At 42.9% G+C, this 23,575-nt stretch overlaps 1 protein-coding gene and 1 long non-coding RNA gene across 6 annotated transcripts in view; one reads left to right on the forward strand and one right to left on the reverse strand.

Moving 5' to 3' along the window:
• The window catches only part of FBXW12 (F-box and WD repeat domain containing 12), a 29,656-nt gene extending 22,391 nt beyond the window's left edge, over window positions 1-7,265 (forward strand). For both annotated transcript variants that reach the window (XM_075004869.1, XM_075004870.1), the window contains exons 7-10: window positions 2,566-2,773; window positions 3,655-3,836; window positions 5,055-5,182; window positions 6,211-7,265. In XM_075004869.1, the coding sequence (XP_074860970.1) occupies window positions 2,566-2,773; window positions 3,655-3,836; window positions 5,055-5,182; window positions 6,211-6,310 (618 nt within the window). In that variant the 3' untranslated portion in view covers window positions 6,311-7,265. The remainder of the gene's footprint in view (window positions 1-2,565; window positions 2,774-3,654; window positions 3,837-5,054; window positions 5,183-6,210) is intronic.
• LOC142018786 (uncharacterized) lies at window positions 6,689-23,552 on the reverse strand. Of its 4 annotated transcripts, XR_012646932.1 has the most exons (6): window positions 23,474-23,549; window positions 22,420-22,479; window positions 18,544-18,630; window positions 15,097-15,194; window positions 9,533-9,704; window positions 6,689-7,049 (listed from the first exon to the last, which is right to left on the reverse strand). It is a non-coding gene; the product is annotated as an uncharacterized LOC142018786 (long non-coding RNA). The 4 variants fall into 4 exon arrangements; XR_012646933.1 differs by lacking the exon at window positions 18,544-18,630; XR_012646934.1 differs by lacking the exons at window positions 18,544-18,630; window positions 23,474-23,549 and adding an exon at window positions 22,581-22,621.
• Window positions 23,553-23,575: the final 23 nt, after the last annotated feature.

A 23,575-nucleotide genomic window follows, 5' to 3' on the forward strand; every position in this document is an offset into this window, starting at 1 on the left:
CCACAGCGTTGGCAGCCCACCCCTGCACAAATTGCTTGTGCAGCACAGCATGCACCCGCCACCATGGACAGGCACATTCTGGAGGCTGATCTCCAGCCATGTGAGGAGGCACAAAAAGGCCCCTTCAAGCAGCTGAAGGCCTACTCCACTGTGCCCTGGGCCCGGTTCAAGCGCTCGTTGAACCTCCTCTGAGTGGGGTCGGTTTGTCCCATAATGGGCTGCATGAGCCACGGGTAGCGGGGGTAAGCAGCATCGGCCACAGTGCAGAGGGGCATGGTAGTGCCCCAATGGGAAGGTCCCGTAGGGGGACACAGGTCCCCTCCTGCATTCTGCGGCCCAGTGAAGAGTTGTGGAAAATCGAGGCATCGTGGGCTTTCCTGGACCATCCCACGCAGACATCCATGAAGCAGCCCTGGGCATCCAAAAGGGCCTGGAGGACCAGGCAGTGGTACCCCTTTCTATTCATATATCGCCTTGCACTGTAGTCCGGGGCCCGGATGGGGATATGGATCCCACACAGGGCCCCAGAGTAGTTGGGGAAGCCCAGGCCAGCAAATCCCTCCATGGCAGCATTGAGGTCCCCAACTTGTATGACCCTCCACAGGAGGATGGCATTGATTGCTCGGACGACCTGCCTGGAATGGAGGGTGTGTGCACTGTGAGAGCATGTTGGGGTGCCCCAGAGCCCCCATCCCCCATGCACCTCCTCTGTCCTCTCCAGGGCCCCTGTCCCCGATGATCCTCCTTGCCCAGGAAGGAGCCCCCCATTGTGGTGGGTATGTGACTCAAGCATCACTTACCTTCAGGAGGGTGGCCCTGACGGTGGCTTTGCCCACCCTGAATTGGTGGCCAACTGAGTGGTGGCTGTCTGGAACGGCCAGCTTCCATATGGCAATGGCTGCTTCTTTTCCCAGAGGGAACACAGCCGCATCCACGTGTCTGGGTACTGAAGGGCAGGGGTCAGCCAGTAGCATAGCTCTAAGAACGTCTCCTTCCTCATTTGTAGGTTCTGGAGCCATTGCTCATTGTCCCACTCATGCATCACCCCGTTCCCACCACTTGGCACTGGTGGGTTAGCGCCATAAGCACCAGGTGGCATGGGGCATGAAGCATTGATGGTATCCTGTGGCAAGGGCCTGCAGGGCCTGAGGGGGAGGGGAGGGTTTCAGCCTCTGGAGGAGGTAGAGGATGGCGATGGCGATTGTGGCCAGCAGTCTGACCATGTTGTCAGTGGCATACCCGTCGGAGAGCTGGATGGGATCCATGGGGGGTCAGCAGGATCCTGGCTAAGCTCTCAGCACAGGGTCTGTGATGCTGTGTCTTGCAGGGCAGGGGTGTTTGGGAGGCGCCCCTTAAGGGAGTGACTGGCTGTGGGGCCCAAAGGGCTTGTCTGCTGTGTGACCCCATCTGTGGAGTTTCCTGTCTTGTGCTTTCAAAACGGCTCCCGTGGCTGTGTGGATGCTCCATTTCTAAAGAGGGCCTTGGTTTTTCAAAAGGACATATCAGAAGGTCAATCCGCTTTTGGGTGTATGTGCATTCTTTTGAAACCTGATCTTTCAAAAGATGCCGTCTAGAAGATTGCCTCTCAAAAGTGCACTGTAGTGTAGACACAGCCTAAGTGGGTCAGATGCCCAACACTGACTCCCAGTCAATTTGCCAGGTAGGCTACAGAAGTCCCAGGGTTTTAAGGATGGTTGCTATGGAGCCAGGAATCCTGGCAGATGCAGACAAACTGACAAGTAGTTTCATTGCTGCCCACCACTAAATAACAGAAGTGAAACTGGCAATACTATTTAGTGGTGGGCAGCAGTGAGACAATCATGGTAACTGTCAGGGTTTCCAGTGTCTCCGTCTCCACTGCAGCCTAGCAGCTGGGCTGCCAGGGATCTCAGGGAGCATGTTTAATTTTCAGAGCACAATGTCTTCAGTATTTCTGAAACAAAATGTGGGATTTCAGTTCTTAAAAAAAACTGAGGTTTTGCATTTTTGCCCTAATTCAGAATTAATTTTTCCAGAAATGCAATTTTGCAGAAAATGTTGCTTCCCACCTTTCTTTGTTCACCCTAGATTTATATTTGCTTTGATATATTCTACCATAAACTGGACTAGAATAAAGTTTAAACCATCCGTGACAGGTTAGACTTGTTTTTCAATGGATGCTGAACAATTTACTGAAAATATCTAATAAACCTCTTCATGCAACACGTGCCACTTTAAGCATACTCTTCTGGCATCGTTCTAATCAACATACCATATACCCTTTCTACATGCACGTTAGTGCAGCTGCCTCTGAGACAAAAGGAAAGTGGCTAGGAAGAGCAGACAATGTAAAATATTCAGATACAATGAAAGGAATCTTGCTCAGTCTATGGCTCAGCTATGCCAGGTCCTATCGCATACTTTTGCCAGCATCAAATGCTCATTTTTTTCATTAACACAGTGATGACTTTCAAAAAAAAAATTCATAGATAAAATTTTAGTAACTTAAAACCTTAGCATGCGTAATGAAGTTAAGGTTTTTCTGCAGTATGAATAGTGTATTTACTTTGTTTTTCTCCACAACAGGTATTTTATACAGATTGCTTGATTAGCCCAAAAGATGAACCACCCCTGTCTAGTTCTCTGCCTGTCAACAAGTGTGTGACAATCTGCTGCTTTCCAAAAGCACCAGCAAGAGTAGCAGTAATGCACAAAGATTACATGTCAGCTGAAATGAACATCACAGTGTTTGATTTGGCAGTCAGAAAGTCTAAATATAAAATGGAAGTTCTAGGTATGTTTTGATAACTATTGCCTGTTAACACTTGATAGAGATTTTTTTTAAGTAGTAGTAACAGCTGTCTCACTATAGTTGAAGATACAAAACTCTTTCCAAAACAGTTTATCTTTTGGTTGGAATTTTCTATATTTGGCCTTTCCCAAATATGATCGTTTTAAAATATGCATAAAATATATTATTTTTATAGGAAAAATGAGAATGTTAATTGCTTTTGCTGCAGCTGCTCTTCAGGAACTATGCTAGCTTCTTACTTACTTTTGGTTGCAGTTTGAGGTGTTTGAAATTGATCCATAAAGCTATACATAGCTTGTCTCCTTACTAAAGCCACTGTACTGCCCCAGCAGTCGAGCTCAGGTCACGCACACAGACATGGAAGTGTCCCATACTCAGAACCAGCTGCCTACGGGGGTATAGTGGCAGCTCACCACCTTCACTACCTTTGTTCACAAGCAATTACTTAAGGGATAGAGAACTCCTCCCTCCCCTTTCCATAATCCTTACACTTCAAAAGTATAAAGGCTAAATTAAAATATGCTTATGGTGCCCCCTGGACAATAGGTGCTATCCAAAGTCAAGGGACTCTTATAGAGAACACAGCCTGCAGCCTCTTATGTAAAAACAAGCCTCCTGTTCATCTTGTCCTGGCAATGCATTACTATCACAAAGGAAGAGGAGCACCATCATGGGAAATAAGTCAGTCTCACCACCTTTCAAGTTTCCCCACTCACAAGTAGAAAAAACAGTAATGTCCTTGTCCTGCTCATAGTAAGCAGGCACCAGAGAAAGGATCTCTTTAAAAAGATATAATTTCCTATAGAAGTGATTTTGAAGGTTGAAACGTAGTCTTTACTAGTATTGTATTTTCTGTATTAAAGCTCAACAGGTTGCAAATTTCACACTACCAGGAGGCACTGGGAACCCAGCAGTTCTCATGGAAGGGTATGGACAAGAAACTATTCTTCTAGCATGTGGATCAGACTTGAAACTATATTCTGTTTCTGGGACTCAATTAGAAGTTTTCCAGGATCACAAGGATGCAATCACTTCAGTGTGGGTGGTACGTATCTGAACTGTTTTGTACAGGGGTCAGCAATCCCCAGCATGCTGGGCAGGAGCATGCAGCTGCCTGGGTGTGGGGGAAGCATGTGCAGAGCACTCTGGCAGCTTGGTGCTGGCTCCCTGATGGCCTTTGGTGAGGTTGGCAGGTACTGAGAGGAGAGGGGGGAAGGAAGCTGGCTTGCTGTGGGTCTGGCAGTGGGAGGGGTCCAGTTCTAGCCTCTCTGGCCCCCAGACAAGGGCCATCTGCCCCCACAAGGGGGTTTTAGAGGGGGAGGATCTGTCCTCTCCCGCAGCACTGGCTGGCTCCATCTGCTTCCCTTCCTCCCTCTGCAGCTCACCAGTGGGGCAGTCTGCAGCGGCAGCTGGCATTGGTTGCCAGCTGCCTCCTTTGGGCCTGCCTCTCAGCCTTCACGCCCAGCTGCAGCAAGGGGTGCCTGCCGCGAGCTGCCCGCCCCTAGAGCTCGCTGGGGTGCAACTAGGCTCAGGGCACTCGCAGCCGGTCTGCAGCTCTCAGGCTGCCTGAGGGAAGACAGCTCTGCACTCCACCACCTGGGCTAGCTACGGTGGGGGGGGCCCCCCTCCATGATCCAGCTGCACTGGCTACCTGAGCCACAACCTGGGGAGTGTGGCTAAATTCAGCAGCCCCACCACCACCTCTAGGGCTGGCTCAGTGTAACTCAGCTGGCTTTCCCAGCAGCTGCTCCTGCTGCCTGGATCCTCAGTGCATGGATCCAGCCTGGCACAGCCACTGCAGCCAAGAGTGTCTGGGTTTGCCACCTGCCCCACCACAGCAGGGAATGTCTGGGGCAAGTTTTCAGCAATTTTCCCCTCTCCCTTTGGCCCCAAAGAGCCCCTTCCTCCCCAGGAAAGGGACTGAGCCCCTCTGCCCTTACCATCTGGGATGCAGGTTGAGCCCTTATCCTTTGGGCAAATGGTTAATTTCAGCAAGGTGTTCGAAGATACTGCTTCCCCAGGGCTGCCCAGTTCCTCCCCCTAGCACATGCCAGCCACACTTCTGCAAGCTAGGACTCTCCCTCCTGTCCCCAGCCACAGGTAAACAATAAAGCTCTGCTTTTTTATTTATTAATGAAACTGTTGTAAGTAGGACTGTGACTTTAGAAAAGCCCTGGCCCTCTGCCTTGGAAAGGTTGCTGACCCCTGGTTTAGTTACCACCCCACCCCCAATACTCCTAACTACACTTTTTTACATTGGAAGGATTCTTTTCGTGTTGTCACATCATCTTGGGATCTCTCACTTCGTGTGTACACATGGAAAAAAGCAAACAAAATCTCTTCACTGACAAGTTGCTATCACTTACTAGGTGGATCCCACAGATGGTCAAGGTAAGACAAAATTGGTAACTAGACAAAGTAAGCTGTGATAAATCAAGCCTTGATGTGTGTTAACTTGCTTCCACTTACAAAAACATGGATACTTTAGTTTTTAGTGTATTGAACTAACATTGGCCATAGAACAGGAGCAGCTTGTCACTACTGCCGTCTCTGAAGATGGGGCAGGGGGCCAAACTAACTTTATTCCCAACAAGGTACTTTAGTTGTTTGAACAACAGGGAACTCTAGGGCTGTATGGCCTTCAGCCATTTAGGCCTTCTTTTAGATATTTAAAAAAAAATCTAGTGAACCGTTCTTGTATTTTGCATATTTTCTTCTATGAAGTCAAGTTCTCCTGTAAAGCATTCTTCAAAAAAGTCACTCCTTCACTTTTCAGTTGGTTTGGCCAAAGCAGTCTTGATGCTGTTTGTCATGTTGGATTGTGTAGCTGCAGGATTTGAACTCTGGGGCAGCTACTGCAACAGGGTAGCTCTATTCCACTCCCATTCAGACACTACGTCTGGATTACAGATCTGTTGACAGATCACCACCAAACTGCCCAGGAGATCACAAGACCAATCTGCTGTCAGAGAGCAGCTGCAGTGCCCAGCTGCGCACAATAAAATGGCCAACTGGACGCACAGCCGATAGGGCTGCCTGGTGTCCCAGAAGCTTTGTCTGTTGACAGAGGGCCCCTTAGAATATCCAGACTGGCTTTGTGGTGACAAAGATGTTATGCCTCATGGGGAACAGGCTAAGACTGTCAGCAAAAGTGATGCCTTCTCTTGATTTACTGTTGACAGAACGCCTTGGGAATTTGGATGTTCCTCCAGTTTTGTCTACAAAACCCTCTAGGGTATACAGCCTGAAAGTTTAGCATAACTGTCTGAGTTGTTTGACATAGGTGCTGGTGCTTCTAGCCCTGCACTGAAGTAATACAGACTTTATGCATTTAAACTATTAATTGAAAAAACGCAAACTCAAGTGCCCTGACTACAATGTCACTAACTTCTTTTTACTTTTTTTCCCCCCCACAACAGGGGCTTTACAGCTGTGGCTTGTGACAATGTCAGCATTGTAGGCGTGGTGACCGAAAGTGATGAAACAAGTATTTTAAGAGCCTATTCCTTTAACCTGTAAAAAACATTTTAATGATCTGATTTTAATTGCAGTTCAGGTGTTGCTTAGCAAAGCTTTATTATATTAAGTGGAAGGCACTACGTAAGGAAAACACATGGTATGCTACTTGGCCCTAAAGCTTTTCAATATGAACAGGGAGATAGATGTTCTGTTAGAGCAACATGCAGTGATGAGCTTAAGGGTTACGTCATTAGTGGGGGAGAGGGGAGGCACGTAAAGTATCTGGCTGCTACAGGGACTTTTCAAGTAGTGATAAACCTCAGTGTATATATCCAATTGTTTACTAATGGTAATCTAACTTGTACTTTATTTAATCTAAAAAATATATTCCTTTGAAATGCTTTCAGTAATGCCACCACTATTTAGACTTTAGAAAGCAGTACTTGAATAAGTAAGCCCCACCTCCCATTATGAAAATATAGGTGCTCTTCCCCTAAAATAAAGAGTCATAGAACAGTTTAAAGTTTATTAGGTCTACAACTGAAAGAATAATTAGTCACATGAAAAATCCTCAGGACATACTGAAATTTAAAAACAGAGGAAGCAAACAACCCTTGAACTTGGTTCTGACAATACAGTACAGCTCAGAGCAGCATCTTTTGGTGCTTTTTTTTTTAAACAGGTATATGATGTATTCTGTGAATATTCTTAAAGGTACAGTATTAATGTGGGCTGCCTTTAAGTAACACACAAGGGGACCTCTCTTCCACACCTGCAAGATATAGACCAGTCTGAAGTTCTGCAAAAAAAAAACAAAAAAAAACACGCAACATGATGCAATGTAGCCACAATATAATCATGGAACAGTTTCTACTTTCATCCATTTACAGGAAAGTACAACTGAACTTCCTTCTTCTACTTGTGATTCATTCAGCACTAGTTTTTAAGCTTGTAACAGTTCCTTCCTTAATAGCCTACATATCCATGAGCAATAAAAATCAGGCTTTAGAACTCAGCTTAAATTTTATATTTTTATGTGAGTGAACATCTGAAACTATCATTAGAAGCCTGAGACTTTTTCATAAACCTCGAGTACATCCTTCACTGCTGATCATTGTCACTTGAATTAATAAAAATACTTTAGGCTTTCGTGGTCTTTGCCCAGAAAAGCTTATGCTCCAAAATATGTTAGTCTATAAGGTGCTATAAGACTTGTTGTTGTTCTCGAAGCTACAGATGAACACAGCTACCTCTCTCATACTTTAGGCTAAGATTTTCTAGAACTAAGTCAGAATTAATCCTGAGAGAAAGGCTAGAAAGACTTGACTGTATTACACCACTCACTTTTACCAAAACAACAAATAGTGCTTGTCCTCAAAAGCAGCATTACACTGCTGCAACCTTGAGATTAGTGATGTACAGGGGTGTTAGAATTAAACTAAGCGTGCCAGCAACAGATTCAAACTTAATATGACTAAGTATTGGTTTTGCTTATACAATTTTTTTCTTCACTTATCAAAACTGCAGACGTTTAGAGTGAGCCAAGATGAGCCTGTTGTAATAATAAAACCCTAAAAAAGGCAACAGGTTGTATAGTTAACTTCTTGTGAGCAAAATCCCTGCCCTAAAACTATGTAAGCAACTACTTCTTCCTAGGAGCCCACTGTTTCTTCTGCAGTTTTGACTTAAACTGAAAAATTAATAGCAGCTGCATTGTAAAATCAGTTCTTTTGAATTTGTTTTCAGAAATCTACATGCTATGACCTTTACATTCATTTATACTTCCAGATAACATACCAAAAATAGTGAAATAAAGCCAAATATAGTTTAAGGTGGGAATAGTAGGTCAGTTACAAAAGTTGGCTCTAGACTAAAAGCCTTGACTGATGCACTGCTTCAGTTTCACCTTAATTAAGCTCACCACCACTTGTTCAGTCAGGCCATAAAATGATCCCTTACAAGGTAACTCCTTCCTCCATACAATAAGTAAGTTGGGGTTTAAGAGCTGTAGGCAGTGAAACAACATTTTGAATCTGCCATTTTTAAAAAAAGTGGTAAGCAGGTCAGATTTAGTAGGTGTGGTGGTGGGGGGGGGTCCACACCCTTATGCTTGGAGGCTCAAACCCCAAGAAGGTTAAAACCAGCATCAGAGGATCGCCCTTCCATTTAGAAAGGCATAAACAAAAGGCTGAAATACTAACAAAGTCTCCCTCCCGAGCGGATAGAGGAGAAATGAGACAAGGAAGCGTTCACACAAGATGGTACTGCTGAAAGAATTTTCTCCCAAATCACAGTTTACTGGCCATCTGGGGCTACATGCTATTTAAGACCTCACAGAAGTTGTGGTGTCAGGACAACCATGAATTTTTAAAGTTTTATGGCTGATGACCAATTTAAGTCACGATTAGTGATGCAACATACCACATTTGAAAGAGCATTTGTATATACAAATCAGCAAGTCACCTTTGGGGAAAAAAGGCAGCACACTAGCCAAATGCAATGTGTTCACATGCCACATCAGTAATTAGTGTTGTAAATCTAGCCACTCACTTGACATTTTATAGATGAGAGAAAGTTTATTCACCAACTATACACTCAGGATGCTCAACTAGCATGCAAAGGAACTGCAGATTGTTTTTACTCCTCGGGGAAGGCAATAGATTGTATAGTTATCTCCTGAACAGGGTAAAATAACTACCCTACAACTATACAATCTACTACCTCACTCCAATAGAGAAATGTGTATTTAACTGGCCTACTTTCAGGAAATATAGCTTAATTGCACACAGTTATTTAACTTTGAACAAGTTATATCTTATGGCACCAATTACCACCACCTGTATTTTTGCTTGATTGAAATGTAACAGATTTACATGCAGTACACAGTTATAATGAAATCTATTCTTCTCCCCCTAAAGAGAAGAATTTTTGCTAAAGAAACTGACTTTCTGGAATCAACAAAATCTAGACATACCAATTCTGCCATGCTACAGATGTGCTTCCTCTGCCCACAAGCCCTTTGAACTATTTATCAGTTCTTCAAAACTTCTCTAAGCTTTTAAAGTGAAAGAGCTGATACTGCTGATTTTCTGCTGCTTTAGGAAAGACAGTAGATTGTATAGTTATCTCCCAGTTGCGGGTATGACCCTAAAACTATACAACCTACTACCTCATCCCACAGTGCAGATATCTTCTTCAGATGGAGAGGGAACGATGTTACCAAAGACAAATTAGCTGCAAGATAGCATCTGTATCAGATGGTTTACCACAAAGCACGCTTACTCATACAAGTTTTTGATCTCATACTTCTTAAAAATTATACCAAACAATAGGGGCTCTCAAGTTTTCCTCTCTGGATAGACAGCAAGATGGAGAGCAAGAAAGGTATCTAAAACTCAGTACTTTAAAAATGTTAGGTAAATTGCAATCTTCTTCCACAGATGTAATCTCAAATCTGAAAGTAAAAGAAAAAGACTATCAGCAATCTTACATACAGAATTACATCCCTTAGTCCTCTTCTGAATTAGTGGAAACAGTGAAGCCTAAAAAACATGACCGTCTTCAATCAATTTTCCCAGTTGTACTAGTGAGAGGGCTTAATGCCTATAATTTGATCAGTGTTTCTTAAACTTTGAGACCACTGAACACCAAACAATAATATTTTTAATGCAGAACACCTATGAAAAGTTTTTAAAAAAATGTAATTTAAGAAACACTGATCTAGATCAAATACAAAATGTAATACCATGAACTACCCCAATGATTTAAACTGATTCAGTGCATGGCATTTAAATGCTAATTTAAAATCTAACAGCATGAAAAGTGCTACTTTACAGAAATATCAGTGAACAATTTATTACTGCAGATCTTAGGTTAAGTTCCTTGTGGCAGAGACTAATATGATATACAGCATAATGTATCTTTGATCTTTATCATCCCTTTAGGTACTATAAAATTAGTGCAACTTGCTTCTCCAAAAGAAACAAAGTACTGATTTTTAAAAAGGGCAAACAGGATGTACTACTGATGTAAATGTAAAGCCAATTTCCACTTTAACACTTCAGTTGAACAAGTTTTGAGGGAAAAATACTAAATCAAAATGCTTGCCAGGAAGATCTGTATGATTTAAAATACTTGGCCAGGTAGCTTGAAAACAGGGAATGGGGAGGAAAGCTGATTTATTTTTAGAAAACAGCCACCTGAAATAAATATTTAGGCAGTTGAAATGTTATACATTTGAGACTTTCTTCACAATTCTAGTTAAAGATGCACAGGTAAGTCTTCAAAGCCTGAACAGAATAGCTACCATCACGTTAACCTTTCAAAAAAAATAATACAACCACTGATCCACTACCTTTTATATATAAGCAGATGACATTATTTCTCTATGGACAGCAAACCTATAAAACAAACACACCACACGTTCCAAAACTCTTGCTGTACTCTGGAACCTTCATTTGTACAAATACTGGCAATAAATTTCAGTGAATTTTTCTTCAGATTCTGCCACTGAGTAGCATAAACCTCAGACCTGTCTTAACTAAACCATATGCTTTTTTTTTTAAATTAAAGTAAAGTATTCTATCCCACAGAGGGGCATAAGCTATTGATTCCAATTTCCTAAACAGAAATAAATTTGAACAGCAGCTCCGGTACAAAGCCAGCTTTAGATAAGCTCAGGAGGCAAAAACCCTGCAGTCACAAGTTTTTAAAAAAATGCAGAAACATAAATCCTTTTACATGAGATTTTTTGCCTTTCCATATCAGTGTTCACCAACAGAGCAGAGAGCTGTATAAGATAATGCATATTCAAGAGACAAAGTCTGCTGGCACTCTCTCAGTCCAGCAAAGCAAAACATGTGAGACTGAGCCAGACAGGTCAGGCCTGGCTGGTCCTCAGTCATTCACTGAGACAGTGACTCCAATAAGTTTAATGAAATCTAAGACAAATAATAAATCTCCAAAAGCAGATTTGTTTAAATTTCTACCCTATACCCTCAAACTCCAAAGTTAAAGAGTTTTAAATGCTTCTAATATTGTTGCTAACAAGTGTCTACAAGGCAGCAACATAGCATACCAAAACCACACCAACTGTAAGTAAAACTGATTACTGCCCATTGTCCAATTAGTACATGAAGACACTTGTAGAAGTGCATATTGTAAATGTTGAAACCAGGGTGGCATTTTCATAATTTTTGAAATACAGATGTTAAGTTACAGATGTTAAAAATACAGAATACAGATGTTAAATACAGCCTTTTTAGGTGACAAATCTGAGGAACTCACTCAGATTGAAGTGACATTAGAGGAGGTTTTGGAGTTAATTGATAAGCTGAATAGTAACAAGTCTCCAGGACCAGACGGTATTCACCCAAGGGTTCTGAAAGAACTCAAATGTGAAATTGTGGAGTTATTAACAGTGGTTTGTAACCTATCCTTTAAATCCACTTTGGTACCAAATGACTGGAAGACAGCCAATATAACGCCAATATTTAAAAAAGGCTCTAGAGGAGACCCTGGCAATTATAGACCGATAAGTTTAACATCAGTACCAGGCAAATTAGTAGAAACACTAGTAAAGAATAAAATTGCAAGGCACGTAGAAGAGCACGAATTGTTGGGCAAAAGTCAGCATGGTTTCTGCAGAGGGAAGTCGTGTCTAACTAATCTATTAGAATTCTTTGAAGGGGTTAATAAACATGCGGACAAGGGGCACCCAGTGGACATAATATACCTAGATTTCCAGAAAGCCTTTGACACGGTCCCACACCAAAGGCTTTTATGTAAATTAGGTGGTCATGGGATAGGAGGAAAGATCCTTTCATGGATCGGGAATTGGTTAAAAGACAGAAAACAAAGGGTGGGAATAAATGGTAAATTTTCACAATGGAGGAGGGTAACTAGTGGTGTTCCCCAGGGGTCAGTCCTGGGACCGATCCTGTTCAACTTGTTCATCAATGATCTAGAAAATGAGGTAAGCAGTGAGGTGGCAAAGTTTGCAGATGACACCAAGTTGTTCAGGACAGTCAAAACCAAAACAGATTGTGAAGAACTACAAAAAGATCTCAGCAAACTGAGTGATTGGGCAGCAAAATGGCAGATGAAATTTAATGTGGGTAAGTGTAAGGTAATGCATGTTGGAAAAAATAACCCAAATTACACGTACTACATGATGGGGTCAAATTTAGCTACGACAGATCAGGAAAGGGATCTTGGAGTTATAGTGGATAGTTCTCTGAAGACATCCACGCAGTGTGCAGCGGCAGTTAGTAAGGCAAATAGGATGTTAGGAATTATTAAAAAAGGGATCGATAATAAGACAAAAGATATCATACTTCCCCTATATAAAACTATGGTACGCCCACATCTTGAGTACTGTGTGCAGATGTGGTCTCCTCACCTCAAAAAAGATATATTGGCATTAGAAAAGGTTCAGAAAAGGGCGACTAAGATGATTAGGGGCTTGGAACGGGTCCCATATGGGGAGAGGCTAGAGAGACTGGGACTTTTCAGTTTGGAAAAGAGGCGATTGAGGGGCGATATGATAGAGGTATATAAAAATCATGAATGGTGTGGAGAAAGTGAATATAGAAAAATTATTTACCTTTTCCCATAATACAAGAACTAGGGGACACCAAATGAAATTGATGGGTAGTAGGTTCAAAACTAATAAAAGGAAATTTTTCTTCACACAGCGCAGTCAACCTGTGGAACTCCTTGCCCGAGGACGCTGTGAAGGCCAGGACTCTTAGGGTTTAAAAAAGAGCTCGATAAATTTTTGCAGGTTAGGTCCATAAATGGCTATTAGCCAGGGATAAAGTATGGTGCCCTAGCCTTCAGAACAAGGGCAGGAGATGGATGGCAGGAGATAAATCACTTGATCATTGTCTTCTGTTCTCCTTCTCTGGGGCACCTGGCATTGGCCACCGTCGGCAGATGGGATGCTGGGCTGGGTGGACCTTTGGTCTGACCCAGTATGGCCATTCTTATGTTCTTAAGACAACATATTGGCAACCACAATAAAGCAACCAATGCTCTGCCTTAGATTTACTTCTGTAGCTACAAAATTCCTGTAGCTACAAAATTCCTATTGTTACAAGAAATTAGGCTGAAAATAATTTCCCCTCCATCACCTTCTGCCACTGAAACAGTTTGCTGTTCCTTAAAATGAGAGTGCCTGTAGCTGCTTTCAGCACCGTGTAATAAAAACGCATTACCCATACAGGCACTTTGTTTATAGTTAGACAAACCATACCTGAATAAGGAAGTAAAGAAATTCTATGAAAACTGTTTTTATAGCACTGTCCTGAGCACTTTATTAACATTAAGAAAATCTCAAATACCAGCATGGTACATTCACTCCTAATTTTACCATTGACCACGTAGCAAGCCAGACAAGAGGGGGAGGTAGCTGTGACAACTTGGCACAGAAGAATGGCAGGGCAATCATCACTCATTTTCTTAGCCATTTTAAACTATAAATGTTATTCTACACCTCTCACTGGTAACTTTCATTTGAAGTGAAGATTATTACGTAAAAAGCACCGTATGTTTACATTATACTGTTTAGTTTGAAAAGAAATATGCAGTCAGAATACTGAAGGGCACTTTTTCAGAATGATTGAATCTTAGTAAAATTTATTCTTAATCAAAATCTCTTTTGGACTATAATTTGTAAACTGAGATCTGAAGTTATTTAAAGGCTCTCTCTGCTTTCTAGAAACCCAGTACCTTAACTCATTTTAATTCCCAAAAAAGTTTCTATTAATTCCAAGTTCATCTTCCTAGGAGAGTTAGCATCCTGACTGGAAATACTGTGGCATGTTAAGGAAAAGTGCAATATGGAACTGCTAACTTCCTCTTCCCCCAACTAGATGAAAGAACTAGAGAGGCTTTTTTTTAGTTTGGAAGTTTAGCAAATTTAAGTTCCAGAAAGTAACCCCAAGAAGCTTTACAGCAGAAGTCTTTGTTTATGAAATGCACGCAAACTAAAAGCTTGCAGTAACAAAAAGGAGAGTGTGTTTGGTCTTTCAATTCATACTGATACATTGATAGTTACTCTCAGCTTGAGATGCGTAAGTAAGAAATATCTACAACACAAGCAAACCTCTGTAAATTTTGCTATAGGTAGTCAACTAGTGGTTTAGACACATTTAGACTATATTTTAGAAATTCACTGCAAAAAGTGAAATGCAAGTTCTATAGGTCTTAATCGTCAAAATTGTAAAAGTCAAGTAGCATAGAACTGTACTAAGTAAGGTAAAATAATCCATTCTATCATTTTCATGTTGGACAAACCGGGCACTAAGGGCAAGTTTACCACTCATTACACTGCTCCAATGGGAGTTGCCTATGGTCATCAGGTGCTGCTTCTCCCCTGCATACAACTTCACCAGACAGTGAATCAGGACAATCTTACCCAAAGTCTCAGACTTCACCCTCCAGCTGCAGCAGTCAGCAGAAGTGAATAAAGGCATCCTACTATACAGTACAACCCTAAGTTAAATGGGGGCTCAAATTTTGCATAAGTTAGGAGAGGAGGTCTCCTCCTTCCTCCGAGTCCCTGGGAGTCTGGAGCCAGACACTGCTACCTTCCAAGCTCAGACACGGGAGCCGGAAGCCAGGGGCAGCAGGAGGCTTCTGGACAAAGTTCCCCATGCCCCATTTGGGGAAATGGCAGCAAGGTGGGGCAGAGGGGGAGGAGGAGCAGCAGTGGACAGATCTGCTTCCTTCTTTCCCTGCCAGGGTCCAAACCATGGGTGTTCCAGGGTCAGACAACTGGGTTATGGAGGTTCCAGTATAACAGAGACTTCATGCCACCAGAAGAAAAAAAAATGGTAATTTACCTCTCATAAGTGTTGTTCTTCATGTCCATTCCAAGTAGGTGTGTGCATGCATGTGCACAGAAGCAGGAAGATTTCTGTCTAGCACAGGGATGGCCAACCTTTTGTCATTGGGCAACCAGACGCATGAAATCAGGCAGCAATAGAGAGGGGAAGCAAATACAGTGCAGTAATGTAAGCATAAACTACCAAATTAAATGGAAAAACTGCATTATTCTGCACAGTAAAGATTCAAAGCTGTATTAGGTTAGTGTTTAGTTGTAAGCTTTTGAAAGAACCACCCTAACACTTCATAAACAACCAACCTCCTCCACTTGCCCTGTCCCCAGGCTTAACCCCTTTTAACACCAAACCAAGCCCCTCAGACTTAACCCCTCTCAGCGCCAAGCCTCCCTTCCCCCACATGAGCTTTGGGGGCTACCACTGCTACCCCTCACTGCACGTTTGCCAGGCCACTGTTGCCTCCTCAGTGCATCTGCACAATTCCACCCCAGCCCACCTACAGCGCGGGTGGCTCCCTGCCACACTGAAATAACAGGACTCAATTTAATTGGTTTAATGGCTGGATTCCTCCCACCACCCTGCCAGTCATTAAACCAATTAAATTGAGTTCCATTATTTCAGCCTGACATGGCAGGGAGCCAGAGAAGGAGTCAGCACCAACAGCAAATGGCTCTTTAAAGCCTATTTCAAAATGGCGCCACTGCTGGCCAGATTAAAAGGCTCTGCAGGCTAGATTCTGGCCCATGGGCCATGTGTTGGCCACCCCTGTCTAGCAGCAACCATTAGGTCAGCCCCCTAGAGTGGGGCTGATAAGGTGCTCAATCGATAGCCTTGCTGACCCACCAACCCCCAATTCCTTCTTGCCAGTAGGCCAACAGAAGGCTAGAAGGTTGGTATTCAAACTGAAATGAACACTGTATCTCACAGAATGAAAGAGGAGTAATTTTTTCCTCTGAGGGCTTGTTCAGGTGCATTCCAATTAGGTGACTCACAAGCCACAACTTTAGGAGGTGGGGTTGGAGCCAGGAGCTGACTGGAGTACTGCCCTGCCCAGGGCCACGTTATCCCTAGCTTGCTAGGTAATTGCCCCTGTAATTGTCTTGATGATGGACAGGCAATGTGGGATGGTCCTGAAGAGGAGAGAATGTCCACTATGGAATCTGCATCCTTGATGACCTCCTCAGCCTGGACACCCAGGCTTTGTACCACTCTGTGCAACAGCTGCTGCAGTTCCCTATTGTCCTGAAAGGCTGGTGCAGAAAATGACCAAGAAGAAGATCAGGTGAAGAGAATCATGAGAGGATGGAGGGTAGTGTGCCAGCTGTACCTGGAGGGTCCTGTTGCCCCTGTAAAGACTACTGCACTCCTGGTGTTGGGATAAATACAGGAGCTGACTTGACTGCTAAGGGTTGAATCATCAGCGCTGCCAAGGGGGCCACTGCTGCCAGTGCCAAATTGGGTGGGATCTGTACTAGAGCAGTTGTAGGCAGTGCCGAAATAGCTGTTACCAGAGTCAGCACTGAAGATGGGATACGCATCAACATGGTACCAGGTCCTGTAGTCTGTGCCAATGCTGACATCGAAGCACAGAGAAGAGCCTAGGTCCCCAAAGATAAAGAGGGATCCCCAGAGGCTGGGGGGGTGAGATGTTTGAGCTAGATGGAGGGAGGATTGAATGGAGATGAACTGGGGGTGGAGTGGGTTGAGCTGACAGGGGGGTTAGCGACCCTGCACATGCTGGCGGGAGCTGAGAGACGGGGCCCCATGTGCAGGGGAAAAGGGGGGGTTAGTTGGGGCTGTGGGGGGGGAGAGGTTGAGCCAGGCAGGGGGAATGAACGGGGGGGGGGGGCACCAGGGTGGGGTGATTGAGTGGCGGGGGAGCAAGTGGAGCCCTGCACAGCATGCTGGGGCTGGGAGCCACAGCCCTGCACGTGGGTTGAAGCTGCAGCACCGCATGCGAGGGAGTGAGCTCGAGCCGCAGAGGTGGGAGCCTCATGTGTGCTAAGGCCATGGGGGCTGGGGATTTGGGGGGGGTTCAGCTGGTTGCGGCTTTAATGGGGGTGAACCAGCTGTGCCGCTCTGGGAATTGGGGGGGGAAGGGGGTTTTAGCCCACCTGGCTGCCTGCTGCCAGCTGTGGGAAGCTAGGCATGCTAAGTGCTCAGCAGCTTCACACTGGGTAAAACTCACGTTAAAGCGAGTTTTGCGCAATGTGAAGCCACATAAAGCAAGGGATTACTGTATGAATCGGGGATCAGCCACATAAGAGTGAGAGTCACATACTCTGGACTCATGATCTCCAATATCTTACTGTACTTCAAGACTGAATAGTCCCAATGAAGCCAATGGGACTATACACAGTCAAAATTAGTTAGGTATTTGTTTCAGTTTTTATGAGATCAGGACATTAATTTACACGTTTCTCCTGTGGTAATTTTGTACAACTTAAAATACCCTCCAACTAGTGGCCCTTTAAAACTCATATGCTAAATTACACATACTGCAAACTGAAGTTTCAATAGAACAAATTTTCAAAGAGACCAAGTATAAATCTGATTTAAATCAATGATTAAATCATCTCACTCTGGTTAAAAGTAACTGTGTCAAAGCATTTTGCATGGTAACCATTCACTGAAATTAGAAAGAAGCAGAAATATCTAATGAGTTCTGTGTCTCTGTGAACTGAGTGGTACACCTGCCAAAGCGAGGGACCATCATTCCCTTTCAGTTGAGCACTTGGAGGGCCACTCAGGAGAGATTCAGGTGACGCCCAGCTGACTAGCAGAAAGCCCACAGCCAACCACTGAAAGCAGCATGTGTTTGTAAGGGTGGTACACAACTGTACATATCTTGGAGCACATAACATTTATTCCAGACATGGAAGGACAAAACAGCAGGAACACTGACAAGGAGTACTAGACATGTTTGGAGATAAAGGATTTACAACAACAAAATTAGAAAAATCACAGCTGCCCACTGTTGCCTATTTGTTGCCCCAACAAATTCTGAGCATTGAACAGGCTGCAGGGGGAGAGGGGCAGCTAAAGAAGATGCAGTTAAAGGTTGTAAGGCATATGGCACACCTGTGTTATTTCCTAACCCACCTATCTGACTCTGCAGCCCAAGTGTTTTTAATATAGTTTGTGTATGCCTAATCAAACATTTAAATGAATGGACAGCAACGGAAAACTGCATAAATGAAATTTTCATACTATTAATTGGCTAGAAAGTTACCAAACAAGATTCTTCTGTATTTCTGGGACTATATTTTAAAATAAATATAAATAAATGTATGGAGATATAGCTATTTCATAAAGCTGAAAGAGACCTTGAAAGGTCATCAAGTCCAGGCCCCTGACCTCATGGCAAGACATATCACCATCCCTGACAATTTTCTTTTTAATCTATGCCCCAGATCCATAAATGGACCCCTCAAGGACTGAACTCACAATGCTGGATTTAGCAGGCCAATGCTCAAACCACTGTACTAGGTCTCCTCCAATAAAGCAGCTTCTTTAACTTTGAAGTAATTCAACCTATAAAATGGAAGGAAGAATTTATCCATTTCCAAAGACTGAAACACATACAAACACAGGGTGTAGAGGCTATCTAGTTTTGCCTGCTGTATCAAAGTCACCTTCAGGCAGGTCATTTTTGTACAGAGAGAACCAATCTTATTCCAGGTTGAGCATACAGTGTTGATGCTGGAACAGGCATTTTAGTTTGTAAACACACACATGCCAAAACTGAAATAGAAGTACAGAACACAGCACTATTTTTTCTATTACCTCTCCTAATAGTTGCCCAATTCTTACACAAACCATGGACAGTGCTGATTTCACCATCTGTTTGAATCAACTGCTATATTAATACAGATTTCCACTGAATAGATGTTTGCCATTTCCCCTTTTTAAGGAAACTGAAAACTACAGCATTCTGAACAACTGTCATTCACAGAACTATTACTGTGACAGTTTTTTATTCCCCTTTTTTCTGGCATTTAATCCCCTACCTGATACACTTTTCATAAAGTGGCTTATCTAAGAAATAAATATAATTAAACAAGCATGAATTAAGGCTTGTACCTAAATCAAAATTAAGGTGTCATTCTTCAAAGATATTGTAACAAGATGTCCATAAGCATCCTTATGTTCTTCTATTTCACCCCATGTTGGTCTATCAGGATTAACATTTGAGAAAAACAGTTCAATTGTTCTCATTAACAGAGCAGTCCTCTCACACATGTATTAATGTTGATTTCAGGTGTCAATATAAACTGAATAATTAAAGGTTTAAAAAAGCCACGAAGTTTAAGTGGGAGTAATAAAGGTAATCGGGTGCCTCTCACTGACTTCTGTTTTCAGATAAAGGTGCAGCAATCCATAACAATTTAACTTTTCAGATCCTGGAATATGTCTCATACATTTTCTAAAGGTACTTCAAATACAAAAGAATATTCCAAATACTAGTTAACATTTAAAAGGAAAATTAGAAGTCATTTGTCAAATGGAAACTAAAACAAAGATAATTTCTACTGATCTCCTAAATCATGAGCGTGCTCAGCTACTGTACTAACTCTCTCCAATCCTCATATGAAAGATAATTACATTTTAGTCTTTTGAAGTAACCTATGCAACCTCTTAATCTGTAAATTCTTCATATAGATAGTTTGCTATCTAAAAATTTAGATCTAACACCCAATACAAAAAAACAATGCTCATTAGCACAGTAAAAATAAAAATACTATAAAATTATATTGTAAAGAATTAAGAAGCTCCTTTTAATGGGTATTCTAACTCGTGTTTCAGGATAAACTTTTATCATCCTATTCTAGACGTTAAGTACAATCTGTAGCTAACAATCAATTTTCAGTTATGATTTGAAAGGCCTTCACTATGGAGTATTTTAAATAACTGATATGGGACCACCCTTCCAGTAAGCCTTATTGTAATCAGATTTGAGTAACTGAGAAATTGAAGTGGCATTCTCTGAAGACTATACCTAAGTGAAACTACACAAAAATTAATTCTAACGAATTGTGTATGAGAAGTTCAGACCAACCCAAATTTGTCTACTGGAACCATTTGTTAAGGAGATCTGTAAAAGTGAAGTCCTGGTTACTGGACACTTGGGATTTTATAATACATTCACCTCTACTGTAAAGAATTAGACGTTCAAGAACAATAAAACTATGAAATGCTTCTGAAGTACAAAAAAAATCATAATTCTGCTCAACAAATGCTACCTCAAATCCAGGATTTGATAAGACTGATTATTAAAAATTATTCTTTATTTATTAAATGTAAATTTATACCCTAGTTTTATTTTCTGATTGCTAGATAATCCAGCCAGCAATTTTTCAGTATTTTAATTTATTTCTCAAAACTTACTGGGTAAAAAAAATCTTTTTAATAGAGCTACTTTCCCTAGAATATAATTTCCCATAGAGAAATGTGTTATAAATAGGGACAGGATGTTATGATGACCTTGAGTCAGAGGGAATTAGTTTACACTTACAATAGATTAAAAAACCTTAACAAGATCTGAAGATTAAGCAGTGCAAAAAAATCATTAGTAGCATGTTAATAGCATGTACCATGAATTCAAGGATTTTATGATAACCTAATACACGTTAATAGCAAGACCTACTTGGCACATTTTTGTTTTGCTCTCTAGCCCTTAAACTAAAAATGTAATTGATAAGTACAGTACTAGCCAGGATCAAAGGTACCGTGTGCCACTTCGGCTCCTGGAACACCTTCGCATTTAAATACATGTGTGAATCAGTCAACTCCCTTTTTAAAAACTCAACTTAATGTTTATTAGTAACAGAAAGAAAGCCATGCTAGTCTATATACCATCAAACCAAAAAAGCAGTAAAGTAACACTTTAAAGACTAACAAAATTATTTATTAGGTGAGCTTCCGTGGGACTCCCCCTCCCACTCTCTGACTTGCTCACCTTGATAATTTTTTTTCTGATTTGTCAACCTTGATTACTATTTTTGGTTCTCGATGCCTTAAATATTGAGTCTGTTCTGGTATGGCTATGGTCTGAAGAAGTGGGTCTGTCCCACGAAAGCTCACCTAATAAATTAATTTTGTTAGGCTTTAAAGTGCTACTTTACTGCTTTTTTATTTCAACTTAATGTTTATTTGGCTTCACCTTTTTCCTCAGACTGGCTTCAAAGATGAACAGAGTCTAAGATCTGAAGAATACATCGTGATTATCCAGTCTGACCTCATTAGTTGCAGGGTATAACACTCTCCCCACTAAATGCATGTCTTTAACATAACAGGCTTGATATTAAAATTGTTAGTGATGGAGAATGCACCACAACCACCGGTAAATGTTGTCGATTGATTACCCTCACTGTCAAATTGTGACTTGAAATGAGAAGATTTTCTTGTCTACTTCAACTTTCACCCATTGGATCATATAACCTCGTTGCTAGACCAAAAAGTCCACTATCAAGTATTTATTCCCAGTGTAGATATGCACAGATCAATCAAATAATGCCATTCTCCTTCATACTTCCTTATACCTTCTCATATATAGCAATATGCCTTATGTTTTATCTATTCCATTTCAGCACCCCACCCAAAGAAAAACCCGTATTTCCCTCCCTGAACTTCTTATCAGCCTCTCCCCAAACTCAGTGTTTCTGCCAACCTAACCATTCACAAAGCTTCCAAAATTTACCAGAAGACATCTAACATGAAGAGTCCCATTTTCAAGTACAATATCCAGTTGAAAAACCAAGCTCCCACTAATTAGTTCTTGAATTCCACTAATGTACTTCCTCAGCACTCTGCTCCTGGGCTCAATCTTTTGTAGCCTCTGTGCAATAAGTGTCTGATGATTTTGAAATTCTGTCTTCCCACAGCTTCCAGAAAAGAAAAATTAGTCCATTTTATCAGACTTATAATTGCCTGATATACCTGTCACTGATGTCAGTTAGCTCTCATTCTTGAGCAAGTCAGAATTACATTGGTAACTCTCTCTCACTGCAGTTGAATATAGTACAAATGCCTGTTCTATATAGGTTCCCACAACCTATGAACCACAGATTGTATAATATACACTGGTAATTAAAAAGCAATACATAATGCAATTGATAACTGTTTCCAATCTCAAGTTGTTCATTCATAGCCGTGTAACATAATGAGCACTATGCATAATAGCAGCATCCTAGACATATTTCAAAAAGCTAGTGCTTAAATATGCAATGCATTCTGGAAGCATCAACACCTTTTCGTCCCCTTCAAGGAGCCTTCGCTTATTGCCGAAGCTCTCTTTTAAATCTAAGAGACAGTTGGCAATACCTGCAGGGTGTAGCAGCGGTTTCAAAGCCTCAAAACGTCTTTGGTCAAATCTGTTGAAGCCTAACCAAGAGACAAAACACGTTAGCAGTCGTCACTTGCTCAGAGGGCACTGCAGCGTAACTCACTGGCCCGAAGATTTCTCCCTTCCCCAGTCAGTCCACCTCACTGTGAATTGCCCTTCCGGCCTATGGACCGCAGCCAGCACATCCTCCCGACGCACCACAGCCGCCAGCCACCAGCCACTTCGGCCAAGGGCACTGGGGATGCTGGGCTCCCCGGAGGGCTCGAGAGCATCCGCAGCTGGGCTCGTCTGCCTCCCCACGCCATTAAGGAACCGGTCTCCCCGAGACAGGCTGCGAGACACCAATGGCTACCGCAGCCGCTAAGGAACCGCTGTCCAGAGGGTTTCTCAGGGTGAGGTGGGGCTGGGGGCAGATAGCACTCTCTCCCCCCCGCCAAGGTCTACCCTACCCACAAACTTGATAGCGGAAGTGACGCAAACCGCCGATACCAGCACTCACACAACCTATCAGTTATGAGAATGGAAACCATAGCGCCAATCACCAGCGCCCGAGGGCGGCACTTCCGGGACTTTACATTAGTTGTGGGCGGGGGGGGGCAATGCAAAAAACCTGAAATGCATAGAAACGAGAGCGGGGTAAGATAGCCGAGAGTCCCCGCCCGTGGCAGCAACGCCACGGAAATCCATGGCCTTGTAGGCTCCCGTCGGCGGGAAAGGAGCCAGGGCTCAGCCCGTCCCACGCACGCGCTCGCGCATCCCGGGAAGCCACCAGAAGAGGACATGGCGCAGTGGTTGCTGCCCTCGAGCAGGTAGCTGCTATCGCTGCCTGATGTGGAGTCAGCACCTCCCGTCGTCCCCAGGACTCCGCACTGCTTCCCCTACGGGCCGCCTTCCGCGCGGCACCTCGCTCCCTGCGGCCGGGCCTCTAGCTGCTAGAACAGCCCCCAATCTGCCCAGGTCCCGACGTCCCAGAGCCTTTTATTGGGGCCTCCCCTGCGGGCAATGGCGGCGGTGGTGCCGCAGCCCCATTACCTGCTGCAGGTTGACCCGGAGCGGAGCCTGAGACCCGGATGGAGTCGCTCGCGACGAGCCTGCGGCTGCTTGCTGCAAAGCATCACGGGAATGAAGGCAATG

The sequence above is a fragment of the Carettochelys insculpta genome, chromosome 11, assembly GCF_033958435.1.
Source record: "Carettochelys insculpta isolate YL-2023 chromosome 11, ASM3395843v1, whole genome shotgun sequence".
NCBI lineage: Eukaryota > Metazoa > Chordata > Testudines > Carettochelyidae > Carettochelys > Carettochelys insculpta.